Consider the following 25,611-nt stretch of genomic DNA (forward strand, 5'->3'; position numbering starts at 1 on the left):
ATTCTATGAATTCACAAAATCCAAATTGCTGTCATTGCAGGGCTACCACTCCTGGCTCTAAATCCTTGTGGGGAGACGGCTATGTTGTGTGTAGTCCAGACAGTGTACATACCACCAGGGGGTGCTGGCAGGCTGGTCTCCCTCCACTTCTCCAGAAGACTGAGGGAAGGGAGCCCTGGGTGGCCGGTTTGCCCTTAGGCTGGGGGACCTTGGGCAGTTAGCCTGGACTTCGAAGGTCTGCCACCTGGTGGGCTGAGAATCACAATAACAGGGACGCTTCACATCACTTGGGCCCTCCTGTTCCGGTACATGGCATTCCATCTTATGACTAAGGGGATAACGCCCAGATAACACACTGCGGCTCAGAGAGGTGAACGGGCTGCTCAAGGCCACACAGCTGCTGGTGAGTGGCAAAGCACTAGGCTAGCCTGATGCCAACCCCTGGGCCCCGCGATTTGACCGGCGGGAGAGGCAGCATGGCGAGGGGTAAGGAGCATGTCCTGGGAGACTGGCTGGGTCTGAGTCCCGTTCTACCTCCACCCAGTGCAGACGGCCACTCCTATCCACTCCCTTCTCTTCCTTCCACCCCTTGGGATCTCAGTGACCTTCTCCTCTGTTTTGGAAGAGTTGGTGACAGGCTCAGGATCAGCATGAGTGTGGAGCCTTCGCTATTCAACCAAGACACGTGACTTTCCTGGAGCACAGCCTGGCCTCTTTAGGGACAATTTTCAGTCCTGCCAAGAGACTTCTGCACGCCCTAACTAGCCATGGACACCCCAGCCTGCCAATGCACCCCGAGCCTGGGGGGAAAAGCTGGGATGCAAGGCGCCTGGGCAGCTGTGCTAACCCAGGATGCGTAAGGCCACCGTCATCCCATTTACCTACCAGGCTCAGTGCTGTACTTGCAGCCTCACTTAATCCTCATGCCAGCCCAATGAGACAATATTACGATCTCCATTTTACAGAGGGGGAAACTGAGGCTCAGAGAGGACCTCAGCAGCTCTGGAGAGGAGGTCTTGGCTTTCCCCCCAGCTCTGCCACCGACTGGCTGGGTGCGTGAGGAGTGGGTAGGCTGGGGTCTCAGCTTCTGCTTGGGATCTGGAGAATGTAAAGGGCACGAAGCCTTCAGCAAAAGTTTCCTGGAAGACAGGGAGGAAGGAAACAGCGGCTTTTCGGGAGCTCACAAACCCAGGGGTTCAGGCAGGACCTCCGTGGAGGGCAAGTTGCAGCAATTCTTGTGAGTGACCACATGCAGAGGCCAGCAAGAGTGACAGGGGGCTGTGCTGACCAGCCAGGTTTACAGCAGGAGGGGAGGCTTACAGGAGGAGGGGAGACTGGAGCCAGTCATCAAAGAGTGAGAAGAGTGTTCTCTTCAGAGGGTCCCGGGCTGGTGGGGGAAACAGAAGGAGAATGGGGACTCCTCTCTGGGGCTTACCCTTGGTCTTCAGGAGAGAGATAAGGTATGGGAAGATGCTGGGTGCCCAGGGAAGGGGGTGCCTCAGGCAGCACACATTTTATGATGCCGGGACCCATCCCGGTGGAAAAAATGAGGTTTTGCATTGATCAGAAAACTGCATGCCTCTGCGTGTGTCCCTGTGTGAATGGTGACGTGTGAAGGGATGTTTGAAGTCTTATGTCAAAGTCCTTTTACATCTGTGATCTCTTTTTACTTCCCCAACTATCTTGAGAGGTTGGCTGGACAGAAATATCATCCTCAAGGACAGATTCAGAACCCCAGTGGGATGAACTGTCTTGCTCAGGGTCATGGAGCTTGAGAGTTGAAAAGCCAAGTACAGTCTATGCTCTTGTCCCTGAACCTTCTTCCTGGACCCCCATCCTACCTCACAGGACACTGTATGGCACAGGTCACCATGTCATCTGCCTCCTCCCACCCCCAGGGCATTCTCCCCTAGAGGAGAGAAGGCACTCTGATGAACCCTGCATTTTCACAAGAAAAGCCCCACAGGGTTTGGTGGGTCTGGGGATGGGAGTGAAGGACTGAAACCAGAAAGACAAAGATTCCAGTGGCTGCAGAGGTCAGAGCCCAAGGCCAGGGTCAAGGGTCTATCTTCTCTCAGACTGCTTAAAGCAACCACCACCAAGGAGGAACTTACTACCACAGAGAAAGGACCCGCGAAGAGTGAAGGACCGTGTGCTGGTCCTCAGGGCAGCCTCCGGGAGGTGGGCTCGGGTGAGGGCCCACTAGTTTGCTCTTTATTTTCCCCCAGAATCTCCAGTGGGATGGCACTGGGACCGAAGGTCTGGGTAGTCGACCTCTGTCCCCTGCCAATAACAGTGGGCACCTGCAAAGCTCTCACTTTGTGCCAGGCAGCCCTGAACGCTTTGCACATATATGCTCAATTAATCTTCACAACACCTCGGGAAGAAGGTACAATTGTTACTTCCATTCTACAGATGGGGAAAGGGAGGCACAGAGAGGTTCAGTGACTTGCCCAACGACACTCAGTTTGTAAGTGGCAGAGCTGGCATTGGAACCCAGGAAATCTGCCTCTAGAAGCTATTCTGCCCTCTGTTATTAATAATAACCAAAGCTTCCATTTGACTGGTACCCCCTATGTGCCTGGGGCTGAATTCCCCACAGCAACGCAGCAGGCAACCTGCGGTGAGGTGACTTGAGATTCTCCCAGATGCTGCGTCTAAAACCAAAGCTTCCACGCTGCTCGGCCTCTTTAACTCGCTGCGTGACCGTGGGAAAGCCCATTCCTTTTCAGAGCCTCAGTTTGCCTGGCGCTTAGCCCTTCTGCTCCCGGTCTCTCTGCTCCAGCAAGTGACCCGAGCGGATGGGGCTGCGGTGCAGGGGGAGTGAGGGTCTCGGGCAACCCCAGAGCCTTTCCCTTCCCTCGTCGACCTACCCCCACCCCCGCCCCCCAGGAGAAGTCGCCATTCTGTTTCTTTCTCGATTGGCAAGCTGGGGTGGAGGGCTGGACGTGGAGGTGCTGGGTGCGGAAGGCGACGCTGCGTCACCGAGAGGTCATCAAGGCCAGAGAGACAAGGCCCGGCTCTGATCTGGGGAAGGGCCGAAGGGCCTAGAAGGCACGTGCTCGGGAGCGGACTGTCCTCTGGGGAAAGAGAAGCGCCCCGGACTTGAGGAGGGGGCGGGGAGGGAGAGCCAGAGGACCAGGTTCTGGGCAGAAGGGATGGGGGTGGGGGGAGGTGGAGAGGACGCGGACAAAGGAGGCGGCCAGCAGCCCAGCTGTTTTGAAAAATGCTTCCTGTTTCTTTAAAGGCGCTCGCGGCTCGGGCGGCCGGGGCTGGGGAGGCTGCGGCGGGAGCTGCCTCCTCTCCGGGCGGCGGCGCTGACTGATCTCGCGAATTGGGCTTCTGTGTAAACTGAGGCTAAACAAACACAGATGGAGCGCAGCGGGCGTTCTCCAGAAATGCTGGCACGGCGGCAGCGACTTCAGATGACACTCTGAGCGCTCCGGGAACGGACAGCCCGGCGGCTTCGCGGAGCCGGCGGCGCAGCTGCCCCGGACGAGGGGGAGAAAGGGAGGGAGGGAGGGAGGAGGGAGCGAGCAGGGGGAGAGCTGGAGACTCCGAGGCGCTGAGCGCCGCGGCCGCCCGGGCAGAGCCGGCGCGCAGCGTGTAGAGCGAGCGCGGCGGGCGCGCTTCCCGGGCAGCCCCACGCCCCTGCCTTGCGCGCTGCCCGCGCCATGAAGCACATCCCGGTTCTCGAGGACGGGCCGTGGAAGACCGTGTGTGTGAAGGAGCTGAACGGCCTCAAGAAGCTCAAGAGGAAAGGCAAGGAGCCGGCGCGGCGCGCGAACGGCTATAAAACTTTCCGATTGGACTTGGAAGCGCCCGAGCACGGCGCCGCCGCCACCGACGGGCTGCGGGACAGGACCCAGCGGCTGCAGCCGGTCCCGGCCCCGGTGCCAGCCCGGGTGGTGCCGGCCGTTCCCTCAGGTGGGGGCGCGGACACGGCCGGGGAGCGCGGGGGCGCCCGGGCTCCGGAGGTCTTGGACGCGCGGAAACGCGGCTTCGCCCTGGGCGCAGTGGGGCCGGGACTCCCCACGCCGCCGCCACCGCCGCCGCCTCCAGCGCCCCAGGGCCAGGTACCTGGGGGTCCCGAGGCACAGCCTTTCCGGGAGCCCGGCCTACGTCCCCGCATCTTGCTGTGCGCACCGCCAGCACGCCCCACGCCGTCGGCGGCCCCTGCTCCCCCGGAGCCCTCAGTGCGCCCGGCCCCCCCCACGCGCCCTGGGGAAAGTTCTTACTCGTCAATTTCACACGTAATTTACAATAACCACCCGGATTCCTCCGCGTCGCCTAGGAAACGGCCAGGCGAAGCTACCGCCGCCTCCTCCGAGATCAAAGCCCTGCAGCAGACCCGGAGGCTCCTGGCGAACGCCAGGGAGCGGACGAGGGTGCACACCATCAGCGCAGCCTTCGAGGCGCTCAGGAAGCAGGTACCGGCTCCCAGCCACACACCCTCACTGCGCCCGGGTATGACTGCGGGAGTGGGTGGGTAAGTGGCTGGGGGACTTTAGGGAGGATGAGGGCGTGGGTAAGCGGCAAGTTGTCCCCGCCCGGTCGGCCCCAGGGCCCAGACAGGTTTGGGTCCTCCTGGGGCAGTGACCTTTGCCACAGCATTGGTACGGCTCTTAGTCTGCAAAGTCGGGGTGAAGGTTCGAGATCTCTGGCTCGGGCACGCCCTGGTTACAGCCACCCCCGTCCCCCCTGGGGTGACCCTGTCTGCGCGTCTGACTTCACCCCTCATAGTTCACTTTTATGGCCGCGAATATTCGTCTCCCGGGGTCCCTTGGGCGCGGTGGGGAGTGGAGAGGGGCAATGTGGGAATCTGTCTCCGGCGGGGAAAGGGGGAAGACCCTTACCCTTCCGGCAATTTGGCGTGGTCTTGGAGGCCCGGAACGCTGCGGAGGGGTGGTCCTGGTTTTGCCAGAACATGAGGGTCCCGCATCCCGCGGGAACCTGTCAGCACCTCCTCAGCCCCCACCTCCCAGCAGGAATGCCCCTGAACTCAGGTTGCTTCTGCGCTCTGCACCCCTCGCTCCTGGTGTCCCTTAAGGACCCGGGGTACAAGCCTGAGCCCCCTCTGCAGGGGCGGCCTCAGGAATTGGCTGGAGAGGGCCTTTCCAGGAGATCCCCTCCACTGCTGCCGTTCGCCGCCCGCCGCATGCTGAAGCAGGCAGGTCTGCTGAGGGGACTGATTGGTTCGGGGAATCTTCAGAAACTAGTTCTGGGGTGGGTTAGGGGCTTCTTAGTTTGGGGCAGGTGGGGGCTGTCCTCACCAGACACTGTCTTCTGGGGCCGATGGGAAAGAATATTTGTCCAAGAGTTACCCGTAGTGGGGAGTGGCAGTTTTACAATTCCGCTTAGACAAGATTGAGACTGCCCCGGGATTCTAGGCTGCGCATTTTCACAGAGCGGAGATCTAAGAAGAGTGTGGTAAGTGCCCCCTGCCCCCAGCCCACACAGGGCATGGGGAAGGGTTGGGGGGGTGGATGTGACTGGTTTGAATGGTCAGGATTTTTGCTTGCTCTGCAGCTGACTTCCTGTGTGACTTCAGGAAAGTTACTTACCCTCTCTGGGCTTTAGCCAACAACAAAGGATTTCAAAAAACATGATCTTCTTTTTGGATCACACTCTCTCCTCTTCCTCCTGTGGGTGGGTCAGGGAAGGTGCCTGTGTCCATCATGGGAAGGGAATTAAACTCCTGGGGAAAAGAGTTTCTATGACTTTTGAGCCAAAGTGTCACATTTGGGCTTGAGTAAGATGATTGGTCAGTGAGGTGGAGTGGAGTGGAGGAGTCAGATAACTGTCATAGACAGTTGGGACCTTGGGCAGTGGGCCCAGTGGAGAATTCAGTTTCACCCTCAGGCAGTGGCTCTGTGTCAGAGGGTGGCAGCCTGGAGGGCATCCTGCTACCTACCGCCCAGGATGGAAGGATGAGATGGCAGAGAGATGACTGTCCACCTGCTCACCTTGCAGCTAGGGCAACCCCTCTCAGATTGGGGAGGCCACGTGCCCAGAGCATCACAGCTGGTGAGAGGATGGTCAGGGCTGGCACCTAGGTCCTTTAACTGACAGTTCAGCATCCTTTTTACTCCTCCAGCTGCCTCTTTCAGTTCCGAGAAAGTATTCACGGTCTCTGTGTGTTCAACTACATCTCATTTGTCCAGTGGCTTTAACTTCTTTCAGTAATAAATTCCATCTTATTTGATCTTAACATCCCTGTCGGTTGAATTAGCTTTCCATTTAATGGAATGGAAAACTGGGGCCTGGAGAAAGACGGAAGGAAACGCTTCCAAGATCACCTAGTGGGTTAGGGAAGGTGATAGAAGTTTCTGGAATGCCTACCTGGCCAAATGCTTCTCACAATGTCAGCTGTATCAGCGCTGTGGGCCCTGCGCTCGCAGTGTTGTTAAGTCGGAAGGTGGGTGTACACATGGCTGACTCTGAGATGAGATTGTTAATCGTGGTTTCCTTTCACTTCCGCCCTTCTTGTGCGGAAGTTCTATATAAGAGGGACAAATTCAGGGAGAAAGTGTGCACACACACACACACACACACACACACACACACAGGTACAAACAGCTGTACCTGTACACACGATCAGTACTAGTGCCCAAGAGCACACACAAATGTGTGATCAGAAGCGCCTCCTCTGGTTTGTTCCCCCCCTTGCCCAGTCCATCTGTCCCTTCCCCAAAAAGGCTGCTGGTGGGCACCGGTCTGTTGTCTGCGAGGGAAAGAAATATCGCTAGGGCACACTCACCATGTCCACATCACAGCCTCCATCCGATGGGGAAAGTCCTGTGTCTCAGAGGCACTCCTTCCTCCTCTGGACCTCAGTATCCCACCTGTAGAAAGTGCGCACGTGAATACACACTCACGCTCGTGTGCGTATGTGTGTGTGTGCCCTTATCCAGGCAGGCTGTGACTCTGGATCTAGGCTTAGGCTTGACTGTCTGAAATGGACCCTGGGAAAGGAGGGTGAGGAAGAAGGATGGTTTTTCCTGAAATGAGGCCATGGCTGTTGCAGCACCGAGGTCAGGTCTGGGGCTGTGGCTCTGGTCTGGGGCTTCATTTCTCTGAGCAGCTTCCTGGTACGGTGCAAAGAGCACTGGGCGGGGAGTCCGGAGGCCGGAGTTTGAGTTATACCTCTGCTGTATGCGTTCTGTGTGACCGTGGACAAGTCACTTTCCCTCTCTGAGCCTCAGTTGCTAAAGTTGGGAAACGGTGTTAATGCTTACCTCACACACCGCTTCTCTCTGCAGAGAGCGCATGAAGAAAGGAATGGGGGCCGTAGGAGGAATGAACATTTCTCGAACGTCTGCAATGTCCTCAGGGCTGGGCAAAGGCCTTGACCGATGTAGAAATAAGAATTCTGTAATCATTTTAATAAGAATCATAGAAACTGCCATTTATCAGATGCTTCCTTTGTACTGGGTCGTGTGCTAAGCGTGTTACGTGTATTAGTTCATTTAATGAAGTAGGTATTGTTTCCACCCCCCCACCCCCCCGCCCTCATTCCCACCCCTGTTTCACGGATGGTGAGGCCGAGGTTCAGGGAACTTCTGTAAGTTGGTGGAGGTCTCGCAGCCTTTGGCCACCGCATGAGGCCTCCTGGGTTTGCACTGCATGCCTCCCCGGCCTGCCATTCACTAGGCTTCTGGGTGCCGGCGCCCTCCCGGGCGTGGTGCAGTCACAGCCTGCGTGGCTGTGTGCCACTGTCATTGCAGAGCCTGGATTCGAATCAGAGTCAGCGAGTCGCTCCAGGGCCCAGGCTCCTGACGGCCCCGCTCTTCAGCCTGGTGACCACCCGGGAGCTGTCCACCCCCAGCAGGGGGAAGCCAGACAGTCTTCTGTGTTGTCCAACCCATCATGCTCTCAACCAGGAAGGGAATGGGGTGGGGGGCCGCTTGGCCATGAGAAGTGCAGGTGGGGGAGAGGGGGGCCCCCGGCAGCGGGGCCAGGGGGTGCGTATGCGGGGCAGATGGTCAGGCCGCAGCACATGCCACTAGCCCAGCTGCTCGGGGCCCTCCCCGCCGCCTCACGTGAAGGCCATGTGTGCATAGCTGGGCCTGGCCCATGTGCAGGGCTGCTCCAGGCCGGGTGGGAGAGGGTCCAAGGGAAAGCCTGGCCTTGCTGGGCGGGTGAGGGGAGGGGCCAGAGCTGTGGGCCTCGGCCTCCCCCGCAGAACCTTCTGGTTCACAGGCTGTGCTCACCCTCGGGGCATCTGGTGTGTGTGCAGATCTGTGCAGATTTCCTCTCAGCATTGATGGAGGAATGGCAGCCTAGCCAGGCAGAGGCCTGGGGCAGCAAGGAGGAGCCCTCGGGACTTGCTGAAGTACCAAACCAGTGGCCCCTCCTCTGCTGCCCCTGGAGTGTCCCAGGGGATCCTCAGCAAGTGAACTCAGGATGGCCCAGGAGGGGGCATGAGGATGGTACCCCCAGCCAGCACCTCCCTCAGTCTCAGACGCCATAGGATGCCGGGGGCCCATGGCCCCACTGCAACCTGAACCCCCTTCCTCAGGGAATGGGGGATGGACCTGCTTGCACCCAGATGGGAGAGGGGTGATAAAAGCCTGTCTCCTGCCCCCTCGCGTCCACAGTCACCACGACAGTAGCTTGTTGAGCCTCGTTGCACGGGGCGAGGTGCCTTACCTGGCCCTGTTGTCGTGCCGCCTTCCCATTTCACAGATGGGGATGCTTACAGAGGTGGAGCGAGTGACCAGGGTTTGTCCTGTCTGGCCCTGGGCCATGGCTCTTAACTACTCAGACCCAGGTTCTCAGGGTGCAGCCTCGTTGCTGTGTAGCAGGTTGGGATTTTGTTTAAATAGAACTTGACAAGGACCTTAAACAGCCTGTGTAGAGCGGCTTCATCCCAGGGAGCCAGCACTCACTGACATGAGCCGATTAGAGAAAAATTTCAGATGGGATCAAGTGCTCGGCTGTGTGCCGGGGATGCAGTGATGTTGGAGCTGTGTGGGTCCAGGAGTCTCGGTGGGCGTCTTGGGCTGGGTCTGAAGGGCGGGGTAGGAGTTGGCACAGAGGCAAGAGGGTAGAGGGCTTCCAGGCCTCCCCTGCATTGGCTGGTTGGTTCCTGGCTTTGCTTCTCTGTAGCGCCTCCCTACATCTGCCCATGGCGATTCCATTCTGAGGTAGCAGGTATTCTGATGCCCATTTTATTGGTGAGGAAACTGAGGTCCCCTATGGTTGCGGACCTAAGATCACGTGGATGGCCCGGAGTAGAGCTAGGTCCTCAGAATCCCAGGCCAGTGCCCTTCCTGCCTTTTCCCACTTGCTGGAGCCAGGAGAGGGTCCAGCTTGGGGTAGGTGGGATGGAATCTTTTAGGGGCATGTGGGACCTGGTGAAAAGTCCCCATACTGCACCTGCTCCTCTGAAGCGTAACGATTCTTGTGGGGTGAGCGTGAGGCAGGTCCTTTTCCTTTACAGGAAGATTTGCTGCCTGTCAGTAGCTGGAGCCGAGCGGCCCTGCTGCCTCCTTTGGCTTCTGTCCTCTGCCCAGGCTGAGCAGATGACTGCTGTGTGGTCTCCGGCAGGTGGTGGGATGGCTGGGCTCTGGGCCACGCTGTGGACGCTCAGAGAGGTAACGCACTAAGGCTGGGGTCCCATGGAGTCCAGGACTCTCCATCCCCTGCTCAGAAGGGGGGGCTGCCCACCTCCCCACCATAGGCTATAGATGCTCATCCAAACCCCCAAGCCATTGCTTCTGGCTGACTGGAAAGAGCCCAGCTAAGTAAGGTGTGTGTTCAAGACCCGGCTCATCTTTCATCAGCTGAGAGATACAGGAAGTTCTTACACTCCCTGGGCATCAAATGCTTCTCTGTAAAGTGGAAGTCGTCATTTCTACCTCACGACGGTGAATTATATTCACAACACCCAGCCCTCTGCCTGGCCTTAGTAGATCACAAGAAACAGCAAGGGGATGACCTAGTTCCAACAGTCATCCAGGGTACCCAGGCATTATTCCCACTCTCCAGATAAGAAAACTGAGGCTCAGAGAGGTGAAGCTACCTCTCCAAAGTCACCCCGATGTTTGGGATTTAGACCAGCTCTTTCTGCCTTACCTTAACCTCCTAGAATCAGATCCTCATAGGCCAGGGTGCCTCTGAGCTGGGCTTTTGGGGGCCCAGCTCCTGCATCCTGGGCCGTGGGCACCAGCATCACCACCGCTGGTGGTGGGAGTTTGGAGAGCCCAGTGGCCAAGCCCCTGGTGGGAGCTTGGGGAGCCCGCCTTCCATGGGCGATAAACACACGAGCTTCTGGCTCCAACCGGGTCTTAGCTGAGTGACCTGGGGCCCAATATGTCACCTCTCTGTTTCCTCATGTGCAGATGGGGTAACAATCTTTATTTGGGGGAAAGTTTCAATGGGCTGAAACTACCTGTGAATAGTGACCACGGTGCCAGGTAAACAACCAGAGCTCAATAGATGGGTTGGTTTTTTTTTTTAAACTCCACAGTTGCGTCTTAATTTATTTTTGGCTGCATTGGGTCTTCGTTGCAGCGTGACGTAGGGCTTTCTCTAGTTGCGGCGAGCAGGGGCCACTCTTCGCTGCGGTGCACGGGCCTCTCATTGCGGCAGCTTCTCCCACTGCAGAGCATGGACTCCAGGCGTGCAGGCTTCAGTAGCTGTGGTGCATGGGCTTAGTTGCTCCATGGCAAGTGGGATCTTCCCGGACCAGGGCTTGAACCTGTGTCCCCTGCATTGGCAGGCAGATTCTTAACCACTGCGCCACAAGGGCAGCCCCCTCAATAGATGGTTTTCTTGTTAGACCTGGACTTTGACACAAGCAGTGGGACAGAGTGACAAATCTGGGGCAAAACTGGATCAGAACTTGGCACGGGAACCCCTAGGTCAGCCTTGGCCTCACCTGTTGCTCGGTGGTCCCGCAATGACCCTGGATCCCCATGTGCAGATCCCTTCCAAGATCCCTGCTCCCTGCTGGCAGGGAAGCCCAGCTGCTCAGGGCCCAGGGCTCAAAGAGCTGGGTAACTCCCAGCATGGCCTCTGGGTAACAACACACCAGGGCCTGTGTCACAGAGCTGTGCCCGGTGTCCAGAGCCTCCACCAGGCAGGCACTCCCTCCCTGGGTGCAGGGGAGGCAGAGGTGCTAGGCTGGTCCCTGAGACCCATGCCCCTGCCCCAGGGAACCTTTCTGTGCCACAGACCTTGTTCATTTGTTCAGGCTGATAAAGCAGGATTCTCTGGACTCTGGATGAGAACAGGCAACGTGCATTTTCTGCAGGCTTTTCTCAGATGGGTTTGGAGCTGTGGCCAGGACTGGGACGGGGAAGGGGAATGCACAGGAGTTGGTGGTCCCTGTGTCACCTCCCTGCCCCTCCCTGCATTTCCTGGCCTGGTGAAGGGCAACTCCTTGGCTGCTAGAGGATTTTTTTTTTTTAACATCTTTATTGGAGTATAATTGTATAACACAATGGTGTGTTAGTTTCTGCTTTATAACAAAGTGAATCAGTTATACATATACGTATGTCCCCATATCTCTTCCCTCTTGCATCTCCCTCCCAGCCTCCCTATCCCACCCCTCTAGGTGGTCACAAAGCACCGAGCTGATCTCCCTGTGCTATGCGGCTGCTTCCCACTAGCTATCTACCTTACGTTTGGTAGTATATATATGTCCATGCCTCTCTCTCACTTTGTCACAGCTTACCCTTCCCCCTCCCCATATCCTCAAGTCCATTCTCTAGTAGGTCTGTGTCTTTATTCCTGTCTTACCCCTAGGTTCTTCATGACCTTTTTTTCCCCTTAAATTCCATATATATGTGTGCTAGAGGATTTTTGAAAGGTGACAGCAAACTTCACCTCGGGCCTGTGGTTTCAGGACCCCCAGGGGGTGGGGGATGAGCAGGCAGTATGTCCTGGCTCCAGATCTCCTGCTTCTCACCCTCTCTGGAGACCCTCTTTAGAGACCCTCTGCAACACCCACCGTAATAATGTCACTGACTTGTATCAGGCCTTACTGTGTGCAGCGCATATGCCATCTCCTTTAGTCCTTACCACGCTTTGTGATCAGTCCTGTTAGCAATATGACAAGGACACCAAGGCTCAGAACGGTTATGTCTCTTGCCCAGGGTTTGTAGCTAGAGCCGGGAGTTAGCCCAGGTGACCAAAAGGTGTATGAGCTTCACCTCTGCACCAAATAACTAAATCTTTATCCTCAGAGAATTTTGGGAATTCCCTGGCGGTCCAGTGGTTAGGACTCCATGCTTCCACTGTAGGGGGCGCGGGTTCAATCTCAGGTCCGGGAACTAAGATCCTACAAGCTGAGCGGTGTGGCCAAAAAGAAAAAGAGAGAGAGAGAGAGAGAATGGTTTTTGAACCCAGTTCTAAACCTTCTGGAGTCACCTGATAGATATGGAGGGAGAGCGTTCATTTGTTCATTCATTCCCTCAGTCAACAAACCCTTTGGAGGCCGGTGATGGGCAGGACCAGGGCTAGGCTCTGCATACAGAGGCCTTCCCCTGACAGCTCAGACAGAGACTGACCATTAAATGAGTCCCAGTAATCAGGAGTTAAGGACAGATGGCGGGCTATTAGAGCACCATCAAGGGGAGGCAGCCCTAGTCCCCAGGGTAGGGTTGGGTGGGAGGTCAGGGAAAGCTGCTGGACGAAGTGAGCTTTAACGTGATATCAAGATGTTGACGCGTTTAGGGTCCTCATCTGAAGCGGCTCTCTTGATCATGCTTTCTCGACCACAGCGCTGCTGACGTTTTGGGCTGAGTCATTCTTTGCTGTGGAGGCATCGTAGGATCCTGAGCACTGTACGATGTTTAGCGGCTTCCCTGGCCTCTGCCCACTACAGGCCAGTAGCCCCTCCCCGCCTGCTCCCTGGTGGTGACGATCAAGAGTGTCTGCAGACATTGCCAGCTGCCCCTTAGGGACAACATTGTCCCTGGTTGAGAACCGCTGGTTCAGAACAGTGCCCGGCGTGCTTGTTGAGTGGTCCCTGCAAGGCGCCCCGCTCTCTGTGGGCTGAGGGTTAGTACCAGGTATCCGTGGTGGGGATGGACGCTGCGTGTAGATCCTGGAGAGCCATAGAGAGGAGGATGCCGCAGCCTTGGCTGCAGTGCACGTTTGGGCCATTTAGGTGAACGACGCGTCAGAGCAGCTGTATTGGTTAGCACCTGTTGGGTGGACTTTGTGGTGATGTCTCCATGTTACGACACAGAACTCTGCTGCAGTCTTTGTAGCTTTTTTGCTCAAGCAGCAGGAGCATTGGTGGACAATGTTAGAGACCCCATCGCTTCACGCATACAAATCCCTGTGCCATTAGTGAGTGTCTAGTTGGTGATGAACGTCAAGGCTGTCAAGTCTGGTTGGGGCTGTCCTGTTGCAATGCCCAGCAGCGCCCCAGGTCCAGAGGGCGGAAAGAAAAAGAGAAAAGCAAAAGAAAGCCAATCATGTGTGGGCCCCCCAGCTGAGCACTGACACTTTGCTTCTGGTCTGTTCCCAGAGTCCGGGGCACCTAACTCTGCTCTGGCGTTATAACATCACTCTTGAGTGTAAGTTCTCTGATGGCAGACCCGAGTTATTATCTGTGGTCGGACCCCAAGTGCCCAGCAAGACAAGTGCCACTGAATGAGTAAATAGACCCTCAGAGCTAAAAAACATCGGTTCTCTCTGAGAGATTCCTTCTCAGGGAGGGAGGGGGGTGGAGCTCTGTCTTGGGGGAACTCACTGTGTTTCGTGCGCACTGACGTTCGGGCAAGAGCTAAGTCTCGGTTTCTTCCCCTGTGACGTGGGAACGTGGATGCCTCCCAAGGTGGTGAGTGTGGAAACGGCGGGTGCTCAGAACAGGGAATAAAATCCGGGTTGAGGGACTCGATGGGCCACCTCTGCCGCCCTGCAGTCCCCTGTCCGGCGGTGCAGATGTCCGTGTGAGGGGCCCTACACCTGCCTGGCTGAGGTGCCCCCAGGCCGTTCTCAGCAGAGACCCTGGCAGCCCCTCCTGACGCCTTCTCACCCTCCAGGTGCCATGCTACTCATATGGGCAGAAGCTGTCCAAGCTGGCCATCCTGAGGATCGCCTGTAACTACATCCTGTCCCTGGCGCGGCTGGCCGACCTGGACTACAGCGCCGACCACAGCAACCTCAGCTTCTCCGAGTGTGTGCAGCGCTGCACCCGCACCCTGCAGGCCGAGGGCCGTGCCAAGAAGCGCAAGGTACGTGCCAGCCACGCAGGCGGCAGCCTCCTGGGAAGACAGAGAGGTGGGGACGGGAGCTTGGGGAGCCCCTCACTGCCCCCAGGCTTCCAGAGGGACCGGTGAGCTCGGCCCTTAGGAGCTTTGCTGGGGTTCGCGCCAGCTTCAGGGCTGCTCAGACCCCTGGGACTGTGTGTGACTCCACTCCTGGGAACGGGGCTGCTGGGTACCTGGGACAGTCACCCTGCGCCTGCGTGTGTTCATCACTTAAATGAGGAGGACAGCTTATCTCTGAAGCTCTTTCTGGCCTTACGTGCTCTTAGGATGAATCCCCCATGCGACCCCTGATGGATGTCCTATCAGGGGGAGATCTCCTGAACTGGTAACAGCCCAGGAGAGCCCTTTGGTGTGTTTCGGTAATGTGACTTGGTCTGTGGGTTACCTGAGGCCGCGCATTAAGGCACGCGATATTCATTCATTCGTTCTGAAGAGATTTACTGAGCCCCAGCCATGGGCCGCGCTTGCCGGGCAGGGGTATAAAAATGATACACATATGGTCGCAGCACCCCTGCAGTTCACAGGATGCTCAGAGACCCTCCTGCCTGTGGATAAGGGCAGAAGAGTGTAGGAAAGGAGGCACTGGAGGCCTGTGCTGGGGCAGGGGAAGGCCAGGCAGAGAGGGGACAGGTGACCTCTCCTGCCCAAGGGAGTTTGAAAGGTCATCTTTGTGTAAGTGGTGTTTGAGCTGGACAACAAGGAGGTCACCGGGCAGATGAAGCGGGAACAATATCTGAGGCAGAGGGAACAGCCTGTACAAAGCCTGATGTGTGTGGAGAAATATGGGCGGGAGGAAAGGTGTCGGGCACAGCTACGCATCCCAGATGGCCTAGGCTCCCAGCATTTCCAGCTGGGGGTCATTGCCAGGCTGTGCAGAGCAAGGCTCATGGCAACCCTCTGGATCTCTGTGCCCACGAGGCTAGAGGGAGAGAGACAGAGGGTGGGACCCAGTCTGCATCCATGAAGAGGGTAGAGGTGGTTAGAGATGCCTGACTCCCCTGGGCATCCAGGGATGGGGAGTGGGGGGGGTAGCCAAGTGGCTCTGGCATCCTCCATTCATTCCTTCCTACCACCTCCTCCTTCCTTCCTGGCCGGCCCCTCCCTGCATCCCTGACATTCCTCCCCCAGCCCCCCTTTCAAGGAGGCCCCTCTCTGGGTTCTCCAGGTTTCCCAGGGGCCCCTTCAAGAGGCTTCCAGCCAGGGAGGCCCTCTGTGGACTCTCCTGCACACAGCAGGGAGGGCCCCGGCACGTCCCCACCGCCAGCCACTGCCGCTGCTGCGGTGAGGGCACGTTGCGATCCTGGGAGTGATTTAATGTGGACCAATTAGATGAAATCTTCCTCAAGTGGGTGAGAGAGGAAGCGCCACTGGCGGCTCGCAGGGCGGCTTTTCCTCTGGAAGGTGACGCGGGTAAATTAAGGGCGTGATTGATGGCCCCATGCAGCGCTCGGTGACAAAGGAGGGTTGTAAACTCTCGGTGAACTTCCCCTGGCGTTCGGTGGTGGTCGGTCGGAGGTGTGGATGGGCAGGCGCCATTTCCCCCATCTCTGCCCCTCTTCCCCCCCTCCCCAAGTCCTCCTGTCAGCCACGAAAGGCCAGAGTGCTGGGTCCCCCTCCTTCCCTGTTCTTTGATTGGAGCAAGTGCCCTGGGCTGGGGAGGAAACTAGACGCTTGGGAGCTGAGGGGGAAGAAGGGGGGTGGTGGGGTGACGATGCCCAGCAGAGACGAGCTTTTGGCTTCCCCTGAAATCACATCAAATCTAAGACACCTTAGAGACTATCTGGTCCAGCCTCCCCATTGTCCAGATTGGGAGACTGAGGTGTTAGATTGTGGGTAAGAGCATCAAACAGCCCTGAGTTCAAGGCCTGGCTCACCACCTACTAGCTGTATCATTTTGGACCCATTTCTTTACCTCTTCTTGCCTCAGTTTTCTCCTCAATAAACGGGGATGGTGGAAACAGCAGAGATTTCCAAGGCCCTTTCTAGTCTGACTCTGCAAGCAGAGGTCCTGCCTCACCTCTGAAGGGCAAGGGGCCCCTTGCATCCTGCAGCCCTTCCTGCCGAGCGGGCTGTCCTGAGGCTGCCATCTCCCGAGGACCATGCCTGGACAGCCACCATTGCCCAGAGGACTTAGAGGGAGGGATGGGACAGGGTCTTGGGGCTGCTGGGGCATCTGAGGCCTCTTGGGCCCTGTAACTGCCCTGGTAGATTGGCGGATCACAGCACCACCCCACTCCTGGTGTGTGTGCCTTCCTGCATCTGTCACCATGCAGGTAGGTGAGTTTCAGGGATGCCCTCAGGGATGGACTTCAGTGACCCTCCCAGTGGCCCTGAGTGCCTGGGATAGGCCATCCTTCTGTTAACCAGAACCAAGGGAGCTGGTGTCCCTGGAGACGCGTTCCTTCATTTGTTCATACATTCATTTGTTTAGTGTCTATCGAGCAGCGGCAGCGAGCTCCGTGTTGGGGAATCCCATCCTCCGCACGTGGGCACTGTGACGGGTATTTGCGATGGGGCGGGCTTGACCCTCCCTAGTCCCTGTAGACAGGGCAGGTGGATGTGAGTCTCAAATCAAGCCCCTGTTGCCCCTCCCCTGCAGCCATTCAGGGCAGCCTGAGGGTTTGGGGATGGGAGTGAGTCAGGCTTACATTCTAATGGAGGATAAAGAAAGGAAGAAACTAGAAAATGCTGCTGATGTCAGTGAGCAGCTGAAAGGAAGTCTTTCATAAATGGTCATCACCAATGCCACTGAAGGCGACCTGAGCTGTCCCACGGAGCGCGGCTCTCTCCCAGTTCATGTGCCCCAGAGGCTGGGCGGCCCTTTTCCAGAACACCGCCTTGACAGACTGTACTCAGTGTTCCCTGATGAGCTGCCTTGTCCCTCCAGACCTGTGTTAAGAGTGGGATTTAAAGTGATCTTTCCTTACCCTCTAGGCCCCAGGCACATCCTTTTGCCAGTCTCAGCCCTTCCTTGCTGGGGGTGGGGACCTTGACGGGTGAGTCCTCTATATCTGGACCTCACAGGAGGTGACTCTGAGGGTCCAGCGTTTGGAAGCCCTGGTCGTGCAGAGAGGCTCGTCGGAGGCCGCCAAGCGGAGAGACAGGTGGGAGGAGTGGAAGGGCTCTGCAGCTCTCAGCTCGAGCTCCGGCTGCAGCCGGAGATAATGCACATTAAGCACCTGGCTCTGGGCCATGTTTCCGCAGCTCCTGTTTTTAAAGCAGCGACTCCTGGGAGCTTCTGAGGAGGAGAGAAGGGAAGAGAAGCAGAACTGTTCCACACCTGGGCAGGGTGGGCATTGCCGGGCCTGCGGGATAGGAGACGAGCAGTTTCCCACAGTCTAGGGCCCTGCCTTCCAGTGAATAATGATAATAATAATAGTAACAGCGGCAGCAGCTACTAACACTGATGGCATAGCTTAAGCCCTGGCGGTAAATGGCCAGTAGGTTCCTGCCCCCAGGTTTCTCACAGGCCCCAGGTTGGCGGGGGTGGGGTGGGGGGAGAGATAAGTCCATTATGGTGCGCTGAGCTAAGGGCCCTACCAGACACCTGGGCACCGATTGGTGACCCCGGAGCTGTGACTGTAGCCGTGTGTGCCAGCTGGGCAGGGAAGGCTGGCTCTGCAAGGCCAGAGGCTGCTTCTCACCCTGTGGGTGGTCCAGTGCCAGGGGAGGCAGTGAGGCTGGCATAGCTCGACCGCATCTTCTCTCTTTCTGCTGCTTTCTGGGTAGGGGAGGCTTTTCGTGGTGATGGCAGGTTCGAAGGTAGCCGGACCCCTGTTGGGAAGAACATCTTGGGTGCAGACTTCTGTACTTTTGGTGCTGGGGGCCAGCTGAGGTAGCACATTGGTTTTGGGTTGGGGGGTCAGTGGGAGCTGAGAGGGTTCTGTCTGGGTGGTTGAAACCAGGCCTCGGACAGGACCTGGTGGCACCTGCTCTCTCTGTGGTCTGTTCCGGAGCCCCAGAGTATGTGAGGCAGAGTCTCCATCTCCTGCTCTGGCTGGATCCAGCCCCTCGTGTGCAGGGTCTCCTGCATCCCCAGAGTCCCCACTGAGGGACACTGTCCTGTCTCTGTCCCCACCTGCCACGTACACAGTCACCCCCACTGGGGCTTTGGTCTCCACTTCTGTAAGGTGAGTTGACCCCAGAAGTGATTTCTAAGGCCCCTTCTGGTCAGACTTTCCGAACTGAGGTCACCTCAGCTCCTTTTTCTGTCTCAATGACAACAGGCGTCTACTCTCCCTTCCCCTCTGCCCATCACGGGCATTTCACACAGATCTGAAAGCTGCTCACAGAGACTGTTGGGACCCCAGTGCAGTGCACGCGGAGAATCCTGATACTACCTGACGTTCTTAGAGCCTGGATCCCACGCCAGGTGTGGTACTGGGTGCTTAGTACTTCTGACAGATCACCCCGTTGACTCCTCCCGCCACCCCTTCAAGGTGGATCCTGACGTTGTCCCAGGAACAATGAGTCTGAGGCTCAGAGGCCCGAGGAACTGGCCAGTAGGAGAGGTGCCTGGGGCTCCTATCACTTCCCTGTCCCGCCCCCCGCATGGAAATGGGGTGGTGAGAGGAGGTCCTGTTTCCACATCCTCCGAGCCATGTTACTGAGTTAAATACCATGTGCTTTCAAAGCCCGTGGAGTCCGTCTATGCTGGGAAAGAAGGGGGGTGGGTGGGAAACCACCATTAAATTCCCTTCTTGTCATAAAAATGGATGCAATTTATTTTTTCTGGCATTCCAATTACATAGACGTTTGTCGCCAGCTGTTTGTTCTAACACGGAGTGTTCTCTCAGCTGCCGTTTCTCCTCTCTCGGTTGACACCGTTAGTCCACACGGCTGGCAGGGACTGGGATGGAGGGGTCGTGGGCTGGGGAGCCCCCCAGGTTAGCTTCCTTGGAACGCAGAACTTGGCCCTCTGCTGTTCGCCGGGTGGTCCCGAGGTGGGGGAGAGACTGGGGCACTGCTTTTCCCTCTCCTTTCACACTGTCTTCACCTCTTCCTCCTCTCCCCCGCTGACACGCACTCACAGACCCCACCCTTCTCCCCACCATGCTGTGTATGAATGAAAACTTGGGGTCTCGGACAGTGAGAAGGAACCAACCTCTCCTGCTCAGAAAGTCAGAGACGTGCAAAGTCCCCTCTCATGCTCTAACCTCCAGGGCATCTCTTCGAGCCAGGGTGCCCCTCTGGAAACCCCTCCAGAGGCTCGGTGGTCCAGGATGCTACAGGTGGGTGTTGAGTTGAGAGAACCCTACAGCTCCTTTCAGTTCTCTCTGGTGCTGTCATTTAACTTTAAGGCACATACGACAGGGAGACCCTTGGCAAGACCACGAAGTAGGGGAAGTGTAGGCTTTGGCGCTGGAGACCTGGGTTTGAATCACGGCACTGGCACTTCCTACTCATATGACCTTGGGTGTGTTACCTAACTTCTCTGATCCCCTGTTCTCTTGTGTGTAAAGTGTGAGCTTATAAACCTTCCTCGCCACCTTGCTGGAAGGATTAAAGGAGATCCAGTATGAGAAAGGGCTGGCCTTTTCTCAGTGCCAGAAGGGAAATCTCAGGAATTTACAGCCACAAGGTAACCACTTCATATGGAATCCCAGGAAGGATCATCTCAGGAAAGGGCAGTGCCTGGAATGGATGAATGACCAGACAAAGGGCAGATAAGGGCAAATAATTCTGAATGGGGGACTCCTGTTTGTCCGGCATTCGGGGCAACCCCCCTGGCCCTGCATCCTTAAAGGGGGGCAAGCACCTAGCCAGCCCAGAAATCCCTGGGCTTTCAAAGTTCACGGATTCATACCAAAGAACATGCGTAACGTGTGGTTGTACGTGGTAATAATGCTAATAAACAAACTCTCACCAACAGTCGCGCTGACCGAGCGGGGGGTGCCCATTGCGTGCCGAGCACCTCCCATACTTTATCTCTACCCTTTATGCTGACCCCACAAGTTAGCACCACTTCCCCATTGCACGGAGGGGAAACTGAGGCCAAGAGAAGGGCAGTAGCTTGCCCAAGGCCATGCAGCGAGGAAGTGGTGGAGCTGCTTTGAGCCCGTGTCTCTTTGGTTCCAAACTCCGAGCTCTTCAGCCGCGCCCGGGCCCTGAAGCTCACATACCGCCCAGCAGGGTGGCCTGAGCCCGGAGACCCCCAGCAAATGCGTGTGCAGGGCTTCATCAGGAGCAGCAGCTCTTATGTAAGCAGCCGGGCTGCAGCGCTTGCAGGCTCCATTGAGCCGCGGGGAGCCCACAGACCGCTGGGGGTGGCAAGGGGTGGGCCGGGCCGGTGGGGGTGGTGGTGTCAGCAGCCCCCCGCCCCCAGTGCCGCCGCCAGCGAGGCCTGACACGGGGTTAAGTCGCCCTGGCGGCCTCTGGCTGCAGCTGGGAGCGCGCCTGGTTCCCATTCGGGCGCTGTGGTTTTGATTAGCTGTTCCACAAGGCGGGCCTGGTGGCGAGGCCCTGGGAGCTCCGCTGGAACAGAGGGTCCCCCGCCCGGCCGCCGCGGCCCCCCCTCCTGGCAGCCCCAGACTCCAGATGTTCCGAGCGCTCGCTGGGAAGGCCTGCTGGCGCCACGGAGGGCAGAGGGCAGGGAAAGCACGCGAGCTGGAAGCCCAAGCACTCAGTCACCGCAGGCCCTGGCAGCCCGCCCAGCGCTCTGCTGGCACATTCCCCAGCTCTCCCCTGGCCATCTGTTCCCAAAAAACCCTTTCAGAGCCTCATCATCACTCAGGATACAACAGCACAAGCAGCTGGTTTGGAGGCAGCAGGGAAAACCGTGCAAAAGGTCCTTTGTGAGAGAGGAAACTCGCTTATGAATAACAGGGCTGGACGCCGTAAAAGTTGGCGGCTGGAATCCGTGTTTCTCAGGCGCCGCTGTTTTCTCCCGACTCTTTATCTCCACTCTTTATTTGGTTTCCCCTTGTTTTCTTTTAATGGTGTTTCTTCCCTTTCTTGCACCAGTTGTGACTTTTCTTCCTCCTCTAAGGTGCCTGAAGGCCACCTAATTAGGTATCCTGGACGCTGCCGAACTGTTCTTCCTTCTCAGAGCTCTTAAAATGGGAGACGGTTAGAAGTGACTGTTGTCATAAAACCCGGGCTGGAGGAGACGGGGCAGAAAGAAGGTGCCCGGGAGGGCACAGTGTGGGCAGGGCAGCAGAAAGTCGTCAACCCGAGGGAGGGTTGGGGGCAGAGAGAGCGTGGAGACTGCCGTCAACTCATCGGAAGGCAACACGGAGACGCTCTGGGAGAGCAGTGGCATTAATGAAACGCTCAGCGCCTGGCGCCCCAGCTGATTGCAGTATGACAGGAAGCCTTTTTTAAGAACCGCCGCCACCGCCAGAAACTTCTGGGAGACGTCTGCCTGGAATCTGGGCACCTCCTGGGAGCAGTCACCGGGTGGCCTGAGTGGGGCCCTTGGGCTGTGCTGGGGCAGGGCTGGCAGCTGGGAGGCCAGCATTGGCGGCAGTGGGGAGGGGAGGGCAAGGCCTGGCCACCTTCCTCACACCCCCTGGACCCCTGGGGGGGAGCTGAGAGTCAGGCCCAGGGCTGCCAGGTAGAGGTGGGGAGAGGGACACCTCCCAGGTGTCAGATGGGCGTGACCTCATGGGGGGGTCACGGGGCAGGGGCAGGGGACTGGGGGCTTCCCCTTTCCTTTCTCAGTGCCGGCACCCCTTTTTCGCTGCCTGCCCCAGCGCTGTCCCGTGAGACCCAGCAGCTCGGCTGCCCCTCACCCCGGCAGTGGAAAAAGCCTGTCGTCCACATCGCCGCGGGTGGCCGGTCCTCACACGCTGAGGCTCGGGCTTCGGAGGGCGTTTCGTCTGCGCTTTGCTCAGGCGCCGTACTTCACTCCTTTCTCCTCTCTTCCCAGTTTCGGTTGGAGAGGTGGCAGCTCTGGCAGGACAATATATATATAAGTTTATCACAATTTCAGGGCCATTCGTCTCCCCGTCTGCAGGGCTGGGCATGGGCCGAGGTCCCCCCTCCCTGCTAAGGCCTTGGCGGGCAGCTACCTAGTCTGGACTCTGAGGCTGGTCTCGTCTCTGCCCAGGGGCCTGCGTAGCTGGGTGGCCTTGCTCAAGTGTCGTATCCGGGAGATGCCAGCCTGACTGCCCACCTATCCAGGGGTCAGTGGCACAAAGGATGTGAAACTGTTTTGTGAACTCTGTCCTCCCTCCCGTGTCTGCTGCCTGAAAAGCTGGTCCCCGTGGAGCCGAAGGTGAGGAGGGCCTGGGGAAGGAGGCGTGGCCGCTGGCCCCAGGCCCCTGGTGATGACATGGGGTCCGACCAGTGACCAGAACTTGCTTTCCAGACCTGGGGCTTCCAGAGGAGCAGTGGGAGGAGAATGGAGGGCAGGGCTGCCCTCCCACGGCCCATTCTTGAGCCCCTGCCCCTGGCACAGTGGATCGCCTGGCACAGGGGGCACCAGCAGGCCCTGGTCGTCCTTTTTCTACCTGCCCCTGCAGACCGGAGGCTGGTTCTGGGGGAAGGTATAAATCCCTGCCTTCCTGACCTCCTAGTATAAACGTTTCTAGAGGGCGAAGCAGGAGCCTTTCCTGCCTTCACAGGGCTTAGTTCTCTGCCCAGACTTCACGGCCACCTGGGGCCTGGCCCTGCCGCCCAGCTGCTCCCTGGCGCAGTTCATACCCACCTGCGCCCCTCCCAGCAGCTCTGCTGAAAGCCAGGTCTGACTGCCTCACTCCCCCTGCTCAGGACCCCTCAGGGGCTCTCCACAGCCGAGGACAGAGGCCAGACTCCCTTACAGGGCAGCTGCCCCTCCCCCTAAGTGACCTGGCTCCAGCCGGTCACTCCCGGTGTCCCAATTTACACTCCATCAACGCAGAACTCCTCGCCCAGAGGGGCTATTTTGGGCCTCTGTGCTCACGCCGTCCCTTCTGCCTGGAATGCCCTTCTACCCTGTCTGTCTGGCTAAGTCCTGCTCCTCCTGGAAGCCCTCCCTGACCCCTACCCCAGCCTGCACCTCAGGGCCCCATAGCATGGCCACCTCCCTGCCCTTACCATAGGGGGGTGCAGAGTCTAATTCAGGAGAGCATCCTCTGATACAGTATGAAGTCATGATATATTACGTGATACTCTATTATGTGATATTTGAGAGCTCATTTTATTGTATTTTTAGGTGATATGTTACCTGATAAATTATGTGATATTAAAACTCTATACTACATTACCTTATGTCACACAATGTGTGTTTAGGACACCTCTCTAGCGAGACTGTCAGCCCTTTCATCTTTGTGTCTCAGCTCCTGGCACAGAGGAGGCTGCCAAGTAATGCACAGCGTTCCTTCCACGCAAATCCCCACACGCTGGGGCTGAATATTCCTGAGCTGAAGGCAAAGACTCTAGGGAAGAGTGAATTAGGGGCTTTAGGACACAGACAGGGAAGTGCCCCTGGGCTCCCCCAGGCTCCTGTTTGGGGAGTTTGGGCTCTTGTTGCCTTGAATCAGTGCAGAAAGCTTTGCATTTCAGATCACAGAAACCCCTCTAGCAGCAGCTTAAACTAACAGGGCTCCTGTTTCTCACAGTTAGGAAAGGTGAAGGGAGGAGACTGTTCCCTGGCTCCAAGGCTCTGGTGATGCTAAGGCTTCGGGCTTCTTTCTTGGTCTTTACCTCATGACTGCACAGTGGCTGCCACAGCACTGAGTACTTCATCCACACGCTACATCCAAGGCAGGGCAGGGCCTTGCCGGGAAGAGCGTTTCTCCTCACCAGTTCAGTCAGTCCTGTCCAGACATCCCCTACCTGCCCTGGAAGAAGGGGTGCTCTCCCTGAAACTGAGGAGGACGTTGGGGCCTCTCATCTGGGAGGACAGTAGGGTAAACAGCCACGTGGCTCATCCCTGGAAAGCTGACCCTGATTTTTGACAGAGTGGTTTTCTTCCCAATGGGGCTGACGGATGTCATCATAACCTCAACCACAGTGTCAGAACCCCACCTCTGCGAGTTTGCCTACTCCTCCCCCCAGCCCCGCAAAGTGAGGGCCAGTAGCCCTGTTTTCAGTTGACAGCACTGAGGTTCAGAGAACCTAGGTGACTAGGCCACTGGTGACCTGGTTCCTCTGCACAGTGCTTTTCAGTTTGCAGAGCCTTCTCATGCCTCTTTTCCTCTTGAGTTTTGCAGTGACCTCCTGAGATCCACGTCACTAACCATGGGAGTTAGATGAGGAGGCTGGGACCCAGGGGGGTGAAGTCACTCAGTGCCACACAGCTGGCTGGGGCCGGGCAGGACCTAGGCTCATCCAGCCCCGTGAAACAAGCGCTTCTGAATCTAGACCATCCCTGCCCTCTGTTCTCCCAAGGTGAGGGGGTCTAGCAGTGACGCGGGTCTGTCTCAGCGCAGCCACTCATGAGCTCTGTCAGCTCGAGCACTTGCCTTCTCCAAGCTTCGCTTTCCTCATGAGACGTGGATAGAAATGTCCATGGGTGAGGAGGGTTCAAGGAAATGATGGCCATGAAAGGGCTACGTCAACTGGCTGCACTACGCAGTCACTGGGGCTCCTGGAGGACACTGCTGTCCATCTGGAAGGTGGGAAGAGGGACCTTGAGTGTCCCCTCCCCACCCAGGGACTTAGACTGGGTGGACTTGACTCTGTTGCCAGGCAGCAGACACCGAGTCCATCCTTCTGCTGTGTGTGTGTGTGTGTGTGTGTGTGTGTGTGTGTGTGCGCACGCGCACAGGTTTGTTGGGGCATCTGTAGGCACTGTCTGCCAGGATCAGACGGAGGGCCTCCCACATGGTGGACTGAGTGTCTGGCACTGGGGAGGTTCCCGGAGGTCTTCAAGGGTTTCAGAACTTCCCCTCTCCCCCAGGGGTCAGGATCCACTTTGGCACCCACCCACCCCCTCCACGTATACACGCAGTGGTGGTTCGTTTATTCAACAGAAGCAGAAAAAGATGAATTAAGCTCGAAGGACGCTGTACATTTATTTAAGAATAAACAGTTTTGAGTGTTTACTATGTGCCAGGCATTGTTTTAGGTGCTGGGTCACTCTGGAGAACAAAACAAAGGCCCCACCCTTTGGAACTCAGGCTGAACGACACAAAGGCCGGGCAGGAAAGCTCACAGGAGAGCCCTGCAGGACCTTGTCCGGAGCCCACTGTGCTTAGCTCTGTGCACAGTTCTTACAAGCCTGACTCCCTGGAGGCTCGGGTCAGAGCAGCTGAGCAGAAACAACCAGGAGACCAGCTCCTGGAGCAGGTGCAGTGACAGCCCCCAGAATCCCAGCCAGTGGCCTGATGGCGTGGGAGGAAACAGAGAACAAAAAGGGCAACACCAGGGGCTCAGAAAAGCCAAGGGGCTTGGAGCCATTTGGTGTCGGGGTGAGGGGCCCCAGGAGCCTCAAGGACCCGGGGAGTCTTCTGTA

At 57.4% G+C, this 25,611-nt stretch overlaps 1 protein-coding gene across 1 annotated transcript in view; it reads left to right on the forward strand.

Moving 5' to 3' along the window:
* Window positions 1-3,674: 3,674 nt before the first annotated feature.
* The window catches only part of ATOH8 (atonal bHLH transcription factor 8), a gene marked incomplete at its 5' end in the record, with an annotated part of 34,066 nt that continues 12,129 nt past the window's right edge, over window positions 3,675-25,611 (forward strand). The window contains 4 exon segments of the mRNA XM_082851299.1: window positions 3,675-4,430; window positions 14,004-14,195; window positions 15,360-15,420; window positions 15,423-15,512. Coding sequence (XP_082707425.1) covers window positions 3,675-4,430; window positions 14,004-14,195; window positions 15,360-15,420; window positions 15,423-15,512 — 1,099 coding nt within the window.

This window comes from Leucopleurus acutus (assembly GCF_964270905.1).
Source record: "Leucopleurus acutus genome assembly, chromosome: 12".
Taxonomy (NCBI): domain Eukaryota; kingdom Metazoa; phylum Chordata; class Mammalia; order Artiodactyla; family Delphinidae; genus Leucopleurus; species Leucopleurus acutus.